The 12,378-nt window shown below is 58.4% G+C and overlaps 2 protein-coding genes across 2 annotated transcripts; one reads left to right on the top strand and one right to left on the bottom strand.

Moving 5' to 3' along the window:
* Nucleotides 1-2,403: 2,403 nt before the first annotated feature.
* B0H64DRAFT_463773 (cation efflux family-domain-containing protein) lies at nt 2,404-4,001 on the bottom strand (the record flags this gene model as incomplete). The annotated part of the gene is made up of 2 exons (XM_062807613.1): nt 2,404-3,081; nt 3,230-4,001. The coding sequence occupies 2 exons, from the start codon at nt 3,999-4,001 to the stop codon at nt 2,699-2,701; spliced, it is 1,155 nt and encodes a 384-aa protein (XP_062658277.1). The 3' UTR covers nt 2,404-2,698.
* A 1,749-nt stretch (nt 4,002-5,750) lies between these two features.
* B0H64DRAFT_418510 (vacuolar membrane-associated protein IML1) lies at nt 5,751-12,202 on the top strand (the record flags this gene model as incomplete). The annotated part of the gene is made up of 18 exons (XM_062805324.1): nt 5,751-6,302; nt 6,370-8,257; nt 8,291-8,454; nt 8,491-8,880; nt 8,920-9,021; nt 9,052-9,054; nt 9,094-9,162; nt 9,208-9,326; nt 9,357-9,463; nt 9,506-9,595; nt 9,632-9,883; nt 9,917-9,998; nt 10,032-10,217; nt 10,251-10,281; nt 10,312-10,575; nt 10,612-10,984; nt 11,015-11,553; nt 12,128-12,202. The coding sequence occupies 18 exons, from the start codon at nt 5,751-5,753 to the stop codon at nt 12,200-12,202; spliced, it is 5,286 nt and encodes a 1,761-aa protein (XP_062658276.1).
* Nucleotides 12,203-12,378: the final 176 nt, after the last annotated feature.

The raw sequence follows: 12,378 nt of genomic DNA, 5'->3' as shown, positions 1-12,378 counted from the left end.
ACCTGGGATGGAATCTCTGAAGTGGCTTGGTGCTGGGGCATCTGTCACGTTAACCGACCGACTGATGACTGACAGCAGCAGCCGGGCAAACGCTGCACGACACACAACCCCCGCTTCCGTGGTCCAGTGACCTGTTGAAGCCGCCGACACAGGTCCACGACCTTGAAGGACGCAGCGTCGGACCGGTGGGTTTACACGATAACTATAACTAACTACGATGTACATAGGTAGTAGCGAACGTCCACTGCTCTCCAAAACACCCGACCACGATCCCCGGTTGTCAGCAGCCAGTGGAAAAACACACATCCGACCGAGTCAGTCGCATCCATGCAGCCGTTGACTTTGCTCCACTTGCCGAACCCTGAAGATTCAAAATTCATCAACTACGAATACTCGCAGTACATCTGTACCAACTCTCCAAAAAGCAACCACCAGAGAGTGGGAGAGTGCTTGACAAACAAGTCGTCCAAAGTGCTGCCGGCAGCCGCCAAGGAGATGGATGCCGGCTATTGTCATGGCTGACAGAGGTTGCCGCGGCCCGTCTCGTCTCTGATCGGTTGGCCTTCCGAGCCGTGACCCGTCCAGGGAAAATATCCACATGGTGGATGCCGCGTGGCTTTGAATTTAGCTTCATTCTTCTTCCTTTTCAGGTCGGGCCGTTTTGCAAGACGAGAAAGAACCTCGGGACGGCGACTTTCGTTGCTGCTCTAGGGATCTCCATTGACGGTTGTGGCTCGGCCAATCCTGGCCCCGATTTCCGTCGTTCCCTTGGATCAGGGATCGGACATCTGGACAGAGCCACGAGGCTGTCGGGATCCCGGGGCTGTTCCGACAGCCTGGCTCTCCAAGCAAGTTGGCTGGTTGGCTCGTTGGTCTTGCGACCAACGGCTTCACCGCCAGAAAGCCGCCATCCTCACGCTCCCTTGCCGGCAACTGATTGATGGCCTGGAGTGGCTGGACAAGACGTCGCCCAGGCTGGTGTAACCCAAAGGTTCATCAACTCAAGTCGCCCTGTCCTTGTCGTTGCTCATCCTTTTGCGGGTTGGAAGAAAGTGACGTCCTCGTCGCTGCCGCGACGTCGACGGCCTCCTAAAGCCTGCCCGCCTGGATTATAGCCTGTTTGTTTGTCGGCCCGCGACTCGAAACCAACGGCGGACATTGACTTGGTCAGTGACGGCATTCTCGCAACGGCCGCCGATTTTTCCCCTTTCTGTTCCCCTTCATTTGCAAGAGCTCTGCTTCGGTCCGCACAAAGGAAACGATCAACGCGACGGCATCGTCACCACCTTTTCTCTTCCTTCGTGGCATCAAAACGTCGAGTGAGAACGTACCGCCGCACACACATCAGTCCAAGTGCACCGCACACCTTTCTCACCTGCATTGGCTTCGTTTTGGACAGCCCGCCCCCTGTACTCGACAAGCCCAAATGCCACACAGCCAATTACGACGCTGAAGACAGCCTAATCTGGCCCAATAGGGAAACCAAGCCTGTGACCTCATCGCAAACCGCGGCCCAAGATAATCCCCCCCCCGTCATTTCTTGTGCCGCAGCCGTGCTGCCGCGAGGTGACAGGTCAAAAAGGGGGGCGGGACCCGATCGTTGCCAAACCATCCAATGTGGACACAATACATCACTACCTGGCTGGTGCGGTGTTGGTCGAGTTTCCAACGTTGACAAGAGTTGGCCCAGCTTTCGTGCTTGAAATTCACGGGTTGGCTGGTCTCCAGCCGATGGGTTCGATAAAGTTGCGTCAGGCATATTCCTGATGCGCGCATCTCCCAGGCCTGTGCGACCTTCCCCGTAACCTGGAAAATGCCGTATCTCTTACGTACAACAGCGGCAAGCGAAGGAACTTGTCACTGCAGATGCAGGTCGTGATCCCGGCCTCGCCCGCGAAATCCCAAGATTGAGCTTGCTCGCATCCTCAACAATGGCCCCGCCCCCACGTCGAACCCCCCGCCCTTGCCCCCATTCCCTCCCTGGCTCCGACGCCACGGTTCCGGGCCGCGACGGCCGAGCGAGCATGAAACAAACGACACAGCAACCGTCCTCCGACCATTTCCGCAAATAGAACCGCACAGCTTCCAGGTTGGGCCACCAGGCTCTCCCCGGGAAATACCCCCAGCACGGTGAGACACAGCACACTCTACGCAAGGCTGGATATCGGGAGGGTCATTCCACGCAGACGGAATGTGATCCGCACCTCGTGGCAGAGTGGGAAGCTGCCGCACCAGCGAGCCGAAACTCCCACCTGACGGGACATAGCTGCTGCGAAACCGCTCCTGCATAGTGTACTCGGGGTGATACGGCATTTGGGTCAGTCACACAGTCTAACTAATGCGGGCCTGCCATTGACGGCAATATGCCATGTATGTATGCCGTGCGTAGACGAAGCAGCGTGAGAGCTGAGCTTAGTAAAGGAACCATCCGGCAGTTGGTTGCATAGCCGATGTCGCATACGTCACGTCACGGTACCTGTGCCGCCTCAACGGGATGTTAATAAGGATCTATCTACTCTGCGTGAAACGCCTTGCCATATCTCCTTACTTCCCCTCAAGGGCGTATGCCCAACATAGGGAGAGGGAGAAAGAAAACCTACGTCAACTCCTCGAAACAACCACCACCTCGCCGAGACGAGCAATCGAAAGGAGCAAGTAAACTTAAACGCAACCCCAGGTCCCGACGAACTGCCCCCCTTCACACCTGCACCAAACCACTGCAGCACATGAGATGGCTACACATGCCCCGGCCGCACACCATCTGACAGCAAGACACGGCCGCCCTCTCAGGAATAATGCCCTCACCTTCCTCCCTCTTGCCGCTGCCATCACCACCATCGCCGCCACCACCAGCGCCCTCCACCGCCACCGCGCCGGAACGGACCGAGTCGGAGGACGAAGGGCAAATCGAGGACGGCGGCGGCGGCACCAGCTCCGGTTGCAGGGTCGCCGAGTGGATGCCATAGGCGTGCAGACACTCCCGGATGGTATGGGTTTGGGCCACGAAACTGGCCAGGTCTGGGGCCGAGACGATGACGTGTGCTGACGCGATTGCCTTGTGCTGGTCGAGCCGCCAGATGTCTGTTTGGTTTAGGGAAGGGGGAGGGTGTTAGTTGCTTTTCTTCTCGGGGAGGTAGGTAGGAGGTATCTCGTAAGTGGTTTTTGGGGGGGGCGGGCGGGGAGGGGAGGTGATTTTATGGTTGTGTGGTTGTGTGAGAGCAAAACGTACGCAGCTCATGCACGGAGACAACACCGGGAACCTTCTCGATATCCTCCCGCACGTCGCGCAGGCTGACCCCCACCGGCGCGCTCTGCAGCAGGATCTCGCCGCTGCGCCGGACCAGCGGCACGGCCGAGAGCAGTATCGTCAGCGCGATGGCCAGCCCCACCGCCGGGTCGGCGTAGAACCGGCCCCGGGCCCCCGGCGCCAGCCACATCACTGCCGCCGCTACGATCACCCCGGCGTTGTTGAGCGCGTCCCCTGCCACGTGCAGCAGCGCGCCTAGCATTCCTAGGTCCCGCCCCGGTGTTTGGATGGTGTGTTGCGTGTGGTGGTGGTTGGCATGGTTGCTGATTGCTGCGCCTTTGAGGGCGTCCTTGGAGGGGCACTCGTCCGGTGTGTGGTCTTGGTGGGGATGGGTGGTAGGGAACTGGGTCCCGGAGCTGGTTTCAGATTCGGAGTCTCGGTCGGGGTGGTTATGGTGGTGGTGATGATGCTCTGGCAGCGATGTGTGAGGTTCATTATCTGAAAACGGCTTGGTGATGGACTGACCGTGCAGAAAGGTGGCGGTGATGATGTTCAGACCGAGGCCCACACAGCCCATGATGAGCATCAGCTTCACCTCGCTGACCTCCTTAAGAGAGATGAAGCGTTCAATGGACTGGAGCAAGATGCTGATACCCAGGGCGAGGAGGAAGGCTCCGTTAAAGAAGGCCCCGAGCAGCCGGGCCCGCTGCCAACCGAAGGAGAAGTCCTGGCGAAACTCGGTCTTTTCGGACATCTAGCCGGTAATTAGTGATGGTGGGGGTGTGCCGGTTACGGACCGTCACGGGCATGGGAATTACCAGGATTGATATCAAGGTTACGACGAAGCCGACGAGATCGTTCAACTAATACAAGATCCGGTCAATACCGCCGACGAGAGCGTTAGTCATGGGTTATTGACTTGCGTAGTGGAAAGCATCAGCCAGGAGGGCCAAACTACCCGTCTTGAAAGCCACTGGATACTGTCAACACCCAACCGTCACCCCCTATGGAAACGGCCTGCGATATACCTCCCAGCTCTGCGACGAAGAAGGCGAATGATATGACGATAGCCGCCGAAATTTTCTGCTTGTCGGGGAGTTTGAAAGCCATGGGCAGGATTCGTTTTCGGTGTCGGCCACCGGCTTGACGATGTTGGCAAGGTTCCCTATCAAAGCGTCTTTCTCGGCTTCAAAGGAACCACGGTCCGATATTCAGACACCGAGGGGGTAGGTAGTCTCGGGGCAAGTCGCTAATTCTGTCGGATTGGTGAAGTCTGGACGTGAAGAGGAAGATGCGTGCCACGAAGAGTAACAGATAGTAACGAAAAGCAGCAGGAGGCGTGGCATACCCGCTATAGCGGAGATCAAGGAACGTTGCTTATGTCGTCGACTGCTCAGCGGACCTGGGCGATGAGATGGAGAGCCTTGAGGGTAAACGGCCATTACACAGGCATTGCACCGGGAGGATGGTGGCATGGAGGAGGGTACAGTAGTGTACCATAGCCGAGGACATAGCAAAGGAAGTCATCGGGAACAGGCATGACATCGAGCCGGGCTCAGGGGGGTGCAATATAACAGACACGTCTTGAATATGCAGGAGTCTCCTTGATGGCTAGCCAGTCACCATGATTGTCTTTTAGGGGGGTAGTGGTTTACTATTAGTTCATGCAATCATTGCTGGCTCGGACGGGTGTGTGTGTGGTGGTTCACGGCAAGGTGTGTGCTGTTGGTGCAGCAACGGGAAAGGGGGTTTCACGGAGCTTGGGGGACACCCCCCTCGTAATATTTCCTCGGTAGATAATGTGTAAAAATACACAACCCACCACAACCCAATAAGGCCTGGAGACGAGCACATTCAAGCCGAACGAAGCCGGCACTGGGTAGGCATAGGGGGCACTTGGGGTGGAGTGTGCGGCATGGCTATGATTCCGCGTGAAAATGTTCTAGGGTCACAATCACAAATTAAACCGCTCGAGTACCGAGCTAGGTACTATGAAAAATCCAATTCTATTGTCCGACGCTGTGCTGCACCAAACTCGACGTCGTCACCCGTCGGGGCCGAGAGATGGAGAGGATGGAGATGGAGATGGCGGGGATGCCTGCAGTCCACGGGTGAGAGAGCTCGGTGCCCATGAATTAATTGATTTGATTGATTTGATTGCTACCCAGGTTCTGCGTGTGGAACCATCGGTGCCCGGCTTGGCGGGCGGACAGACGGGCAGCCTGCGAGCCTGCGAGCCTGCATCAGAACCTGGAAGGCGGTGGAGATGCACCCCACTGATTCTGCCGGCATGAGCTCCCGCCTGAGCCTCCGAGCTCCATCCCCTGCAGTTTACAACGACAACCGCCAGAAAGCGCATTACACACACAACCTACACATGCCTTCCAACCCGGAAGTTGAAAGCGCTGCCACTTAGCGCTATGACCATTCAACGGCAGTACTCAATTGTTTGCGGGGACAGGGATTGATTGATGATCAATTCGAACATCTTCCCTCCATCTCCATGCCTCCTCCTCCACGAAATGCATCGTCGGCGTCGTTGTCGGCGGTGGCAGGGTTAGCGAAGGGTTCAAATAATAATTGGCCCTCCCACCTCCGCCACTTCAGCAGGTCCAGCCACGATCGCTCCCTCGAACATGCGTATTCAAACTCGCCCGGCGACACCGCCTCGAGCAACTCTACCATTCGCGAGCGCCCCTCGTCCCGCCTGTCGTCCCGGTTGCGCTCTGAGCGGCGATGGACCGTCACTGTCAACGAGTCGCTCGCTCGCGACGAGGTGCTGCTCAACTTGGACCAGATTGGCGATGATATCAAGCCCGGCAGCCTTGTAGCCATTGACGTGGTGAAGGCCGACTCGGAGAAACCGTCACAGAACAAGCACCAGGATCGCAAAGATTCGACCACTGCCGGTTGCGGAGAGAGGCGCTACATCTGTGTCGCCAAAGACATGCCGAAGGAACTAAAGGCGCGGTACGCTACCGTAGAGGTTTACGTCGCCAAACACGTCGCCGATGCCTTTGCCATGAGGAAGGGCACCCAAGTCACCCTCACACCAGTATGTTTGCGCAGCACCGCCCCGCCGCTCCTCGGTTGCGACTGCAGGTATACTAAAATAAAGGTAGATCGACGAGAACAACCCAGCCCTCGAGGCGTCTCACGTTGAGCTGTGCTTCAAAGACCAGTATCTGTCGAGAGCTGATATGTGGAGGATGGCTGTCGGAGAGCTGGCCGAGAGGACCGTCTACAAGGGCCAGATGGTCTTGTTCATGGGCACCGTCAAGGCCCAGGTGACCGCCGTCTATGTTGATGGCCGCAAGGCCCAATCGGCTTTCTTTGGCTGCCACACGAAACCCGTTTTTCGCAGTGAGTCCGCTCGCTATGTGCTCTTCATCCAGATGGCCCGCGAGATGTGGGACTTCGACCAGGATGGCTCTGGTGAGATCATGTTCAACAAGGTTGTCAACGGGTTTCTGCCTGCTCTGTTTAAGAAATGGGCTGCTATGAAAGTCAAACACCTCGTTACCATTGTCTTGTTCGCCCGCGTCGAATACGATACGGGCATCTCGACCGAGATAGCATCTGCCTCGGCACACCATGACTACTACACCGGCGTCCAGACCTCAGAGGATCACCGCCCTTACAAGGACTTTTATCGCGTTGTGGTCAGTGAGATGGGCAGCGGAGAATGGACTAGGATCCTACATCAGCTCAAACGCGAATTCAATTATTTCCGCAAGGATATCAGCACATACCATCAAAAGGCCATGGGACCAACCGCCTCAGGGGAGGACGCTGGCGACCAAGAGGTTCTGCTCAACAGAATCAAGGCCGAGGCCTCTCGGGCCATCCATGGTAATTTCCTCGAAGCCATCAACATGGCCTCGTCACTGTACGCCCACGATTACATTGACCGGGATTTGACGAGGACTGGCGTCTCCGTCGTTGTCATTAGTCCGAGCCCCGGCGTGTTCGACGTCGAGTATGATGCGTTGCGCCGGACGACTGAGGCCCTCGCTTGCAACGGCATCGGTATCGAATTGATATGCATACCCAATATTCCGCTACATTCCGTGCCCCTTTTTCGATATCGAAACCCCCGCCAACCTGGCCATGTGCAGCAGCGCAAAACCAAGGTTGATATCAGCCAGGGGAGCACACCAAAGCAGACGACGCTTACCTTTGGGAGCTACAGCAGCGTCGCGGGTTCCTACTCGCCGAGCAAAAGAATGGAGGGCCCGCGAGGTGGTGAGCCAGCCGGCCCTCTCTCCTCCCAGGACGAGTGGGTGTCTGCCATACCTCAGTGGCTCCACGTCTCATACTGGACCGGGGCCTCGGAAGAGGAATTAACGTACCAAGGCATCGCCCTGTCAGTCTCGGATTCCACACAGAAGCTATCCAGCGATGACTTCCCAATCCGTTGCCGCATGTACGATCTGCAGATGAGAAGTGTGATGGAAACAAATGAGATCGAGACCAAGCCACTGCACACGGATCCCTGTTACCCACTCAACGCAGTTCTCTCCAGCCAAGTCTCTAAACCGAACTTTGATCTCGACGGCGATGGCAATGTCATCGTCCAGAATGTGCGTGTCCCGGAGACCCTGTTCGACCACGTTTTTGGCTTTCAGAAGTTTGCCCCGGATAGACACAGTAAGCCGGGGGAGAAATCGATATGGAAGCAGCTGCAGGAGTACGATGACTGCAGAGCGCGTTTGCCCTCGCACAGAAGTGCCAACCAACCGAGACGTTGCCGTGATCATGAGGAGACCCCAAGACGGCAAGTCTTGGAGGACACGAGCCCGCTGGGGACATCCTTTACAGATCGCCGACCCTCGACAGCCGGCCAGCAGGCACTCCCCGAGCTTTCTCCTTATCACCGTCCAACGTCTCAGAGGCTGGAGATCCCACCAGCCAACCGCAAGAGCATGAGCGCGCAATCCAACAAGCCCGAACCCAAGACATCGTCGTCGCCTCTCAAGACCCCTAAATTCATGCGTCACATTAGCCTGGGTAACCGTGGTTTTGGTATTGCCGCCCCGAAAGTGGCCACGGCAGAGGTGAGCATGGAAAGCGCCGGCGCTTCGAAGACCTTGACCCCGTCTCGCAGTTCACAGGATCTACGGATAACGCCGTCAAAACCGGGCCAGCGGCCGTCGTCGTCTCGTAGGCTGACCGGAGGAACACCCACATCCGCACTTTCGCAGCCAGTCCTGTCGCCGTTTTCTTTCGCACCGGGTCCCCAGTTCCCCACAGACTCAGCGAGCCGGCCCATCGTCATCAGAAACCAACAACTCGAGCCCGCTCCTAACATGTCTGGCTCCTCCATCCTTGCCACAACACTTCGGCCGGAGCCTGTCGGCCATGACCGCGACTTCCGGTATTCGAACGCCATCAGGGCGGAGGACGCCAAGAAGCTCTACAACTCCAAGTTGCTTGCCGGCGCCATCCCAGAACTGCCCTCTACGCTATCCCCGAAGACGGCTCTTTCGCCCTGGTTGACGGTGCTCAACCCGTCGAACCCGGATACCAACGACGTGGACATGGCCATGCTCTACAGCCGTTGGCAACACGTATTTCCCAGGCCTCAGGAAATGAGAATCATGAAATGGAAAGGCCTGTGCTCGCCGGCCGCCGTGCCTCTGACATCAGAATACTTCCCATCGAGAGCCCAGTTCGAGGCCCAATACGAGCGCCAGCCTTACAACGTATCTCAAGACTTTGACGAAGAGCTTCAGGAAGAGCCCAAGTCACGAGATGAACTTCTGCGTGAACTGGTCAGTCTCCGGTTCTCTCAAGGGTTCCAGATCGTCGTCGGGCCAGCCGTCGCGAGGGCATTTGGCCAAAAGCAGGTCAAGGTGGCCGATATCTTCTCGCGGAATCACATGATGGAGGACGGTATTAGCATTTTCATGTCCGTCGGTAACACGATCCATCAACTCTCGTGCGTTAACGGGACCGAGGTCGAGGTGAATATCTTTGTCCGAAAGCCGACCGACCCCTTTGGGTCGTCCTACAGCTCGCCGCCGCTGTACAAGCCGGCCATTCGGACTCTGCTGGATGGCGGTTATATGACGAGCGAGTTTGACCTCGTCGCTCCAAAGCCGGAGAGGAACTGGAACTACATTGACGCGTTTATCGCCGGCCACAACGACGAGCTGACGGAGCATCTTCGGTTCTGGCGGGCTCGCTTTGTCTTGATACCAATGACGGGACGTCGTTCGTCCATGCCGGGGACCGAGACTGGCGACAACGAGGAAGAAATCCGGATTGAGGGTATCAGGAAGCTAGCTCAGATGTGGCAGAAGCATCGCTATGTTCCTCCTAACGAACGGCGGCTCCAGGGTTCTGGTAGCACCCGCGCGAAGAAGGACACGAACCCCCTAGACATTGTCTACAAAACAGAGGACGCTTCCGTCGTAATTGCAGCCGAGTTGGAGACGCTGCCTCTCTTGGAGGGGCTCGACCGCAAAGGACAACTTGTGAGGAGCCGGGAGCCGTTCTCCAAGAAAAACCTCAACCTCGCGGCGCTCGCCGAGGCCATGCAGCAGCCGGTGGAGAATGGGGGTGTCCGGATGCAGAACCGCAGGTGGCATTTCAGGCTGCACTACAACTGCTTCATCGGCTCGGATATGACAAGTTGGCTGCTGGACAACTTTGACGATCTCGAAGATCGTGAAGAGGCCGAGGCCCTCGGCAAGCGGCTCATGGTTCCGGACGACAAGGAAAAGGAGGGGAAGAAGGACAACGGGCTGTTCGTGCATGTCGAAAAACGCCACCCGTTCAGGGATGGGCAGTACTTCTACCAGATCAGCAACGAGTTTGCCAAACCACATCCGCCCGGCTGGTTCAACGCCAAGCGGAGCCAGGGGTCGGTGCCGTCGACGCCGATGGGGGAGCAGCCGCCGCGAGACGGGCGACCAAGCTTCTCCCGGCCGACGTCAATTCACGAGGAGGACTCGCCAGAATCGGGGTCGACAACGCCAACAGCCCCGCAAGCGCCGAGCGGGAAGAAGCCAAAGGTGGTGCTGAGTAGGGTCATCAAATACGACGTGGACCACAGGAAGCGATCATACCGACCCGAACTGGTGGAGCTGCACTACGACAGGTTACACAACCCAGACAACTGCTACCATATCCGCATCGACTGGATGAACGTGACGGCGAAGCTTGTAGAGGATGTCATCGAGAACTGGGCGCGCGAAGCCGGACAGTACGGCCTCCGGCTCGTCGAGGTGCCCATCGCCGAGGCAAGTGCCATCAGCGAAATCAACCCGTTCCGGCGGCCGTACATGATCAAGCTTGCGGTGTCGCCTCCCGACCAGTCACCGGTCACCTACTACGACCCGACTTCCTTCACCCCGCAGGCGCACCCAGGGCGACAGTTCTACCAGAAAGCCATCCTCCGCCGATTTGACTTTGTGCTCGACATGGAGGCGGCGTCCAACTTCCCCAGCAACGTCGACGTGAACTACTCGTGGGGCAGGCCGGACTTCCGATACACGCAATACATCCACCGGTCGGGGTCCATCCTCGCCGAGATCACCGACGACGGCCATTTCCTGCTCCTCGCCAACCGGCTCTACAGCAGTCGCGCATTCGCGGCACGGGAGCGGGAAATGCAGAAGGAGCTCCGCGTCGAGCGGCAAGAGCAGCAGGGGCCCGCGATAGGCACACCGGGCCTCGGCGGCTCAATCCGCGTCATCACACCGGGATCGTACACTCCTTACGGCATATCAAGTAATCTACCACCGTACGACTCGTCCCCAGCCGGCTCCCCAGCCCTGCGACCAACCACCACCACCAGCACCAACACCAACACCACGAACTCCTCCCTCCTCTCCCCCGTCGTCCGCCCCGCCCTCTCCGCACCAACCACCACCACATCAAGCACCAGCGCCTCCGGCACGCCGGGGGCGCAGAACCAAACCCCGAACCAGAACCAGGCAGCAGGTCCCGGCAAACCCCCGTCGTCATCCACCACCACCACCACGGCAGCAGGCGCCTGCGCCAACGCCTGCATCGGCGGCGGCGGCGGTGGCGGTGGCGGCGGTGGCGGTGGCGGCGGTGGCGGTGGTGGCGGCCCCGGGTCGGGCTGGTCGACGTGGACGACGCGCGAGCCCGAGTGGATCAAGGAGGAGCTCGAGAGCTTCTGCCTCGACGCGCAGGCGCTGGAGGCGTTTTACCGCGAGCTGAAGACGGCGGCGCCGGCGTCGACGAGCGCGGGGGGGGCGGCGATGACGCCTGCTTTTGGGGCGGCGATGACGCCTGCTTTTGGGGCGGCGATGACGCCTGCTTTTGGGGCGGCTGTTGCTGTTTCGGGGGGTGGTAATTATGGGGGTGGGGGTGGTGGGGGTGGGATTGGGGCGGTGCCCGAGGGGAGTATCCCCGTGCTGGGGCTGCCGCCGGGGGTGTTGGCTGCTGCTGCTTCTGCGCCTGGTACTGCTACTGTTGCTGCTTCTTCTGTTGGCGGGGCTGCCTCTTCTGTTGGTGGTGGTGGTGGTGGTGGTGGTGGGGATGCTGGGAGTGTGAGGGCGGCGAGCCCGAGCCCGGCGTTCGTGTCGGCGAGTCAGCTGTTGAGGAGGGGGAGCGTGCAGTATGAGGGGGGCGGGCTGTTGGGGTTGGGGGGGGTTGTCGTTGAGGGGGGTGAGGGAGGGGGATGGGGGGAAGGATAGAGGGAGGGAGGGGGAACGGGAGAGGGAGAGGGAGAGGGAGCGGGAGAGAGAAAGGGAGAGGGAGAGGGAGAGAGAAAGGGAGAGGGAGAGGGAGAGGGAAAGGGAAAGGGAAAAAGAGAGGGGTTAATTTATATTGTTGGTTATTGGGTTGGGGATGGTTAGGGTGATTTCAAGGGTTAGGGATAACTATTGGCCGGGTGTGGCGCAGACAAGCATTCTTGGCAAAGGCTTGATTCCTCTCGGGCGCCGATCCCTGCTTGGCATCGCTCCTTCTCCATCGTGAAAGTATCCGAGCAAGGCAAGTGCTGCGCGTAATTTTCCGAGAACAGGAATCGAAGAGTCCTTATTTCCGGATTTCCATTGCTCCGAGTCCCATCCCCTTTTGCACTCTTCGAATTGGCTTGCTTGAAGGCAGACTAAGATCTTCTTTGCGGATTGTGCATCGGACTTGCAGCACGA

The sequence above is a fragment of the Chaetomium fimeti genome (assembly GCF_033439085.1).
Source record: "Chaetomium fimeti strain CBS 168.71 chromosome Unknown B0H64scaffold_5, whole genome shotgun sequence".
Classification (NCBI taxonomy): domain Eukaryota; kingdom Fungi; phylum Ascomycota; class Sordariomycetes; order Sordariales; family Chaetomiaceae; genus Chaetomium; species Chaetomium fimeti.
Note: the sequence above shows the minus strand (reverse complement) of the source record. Positions and strands in the feature narration are given on the sequence as shown.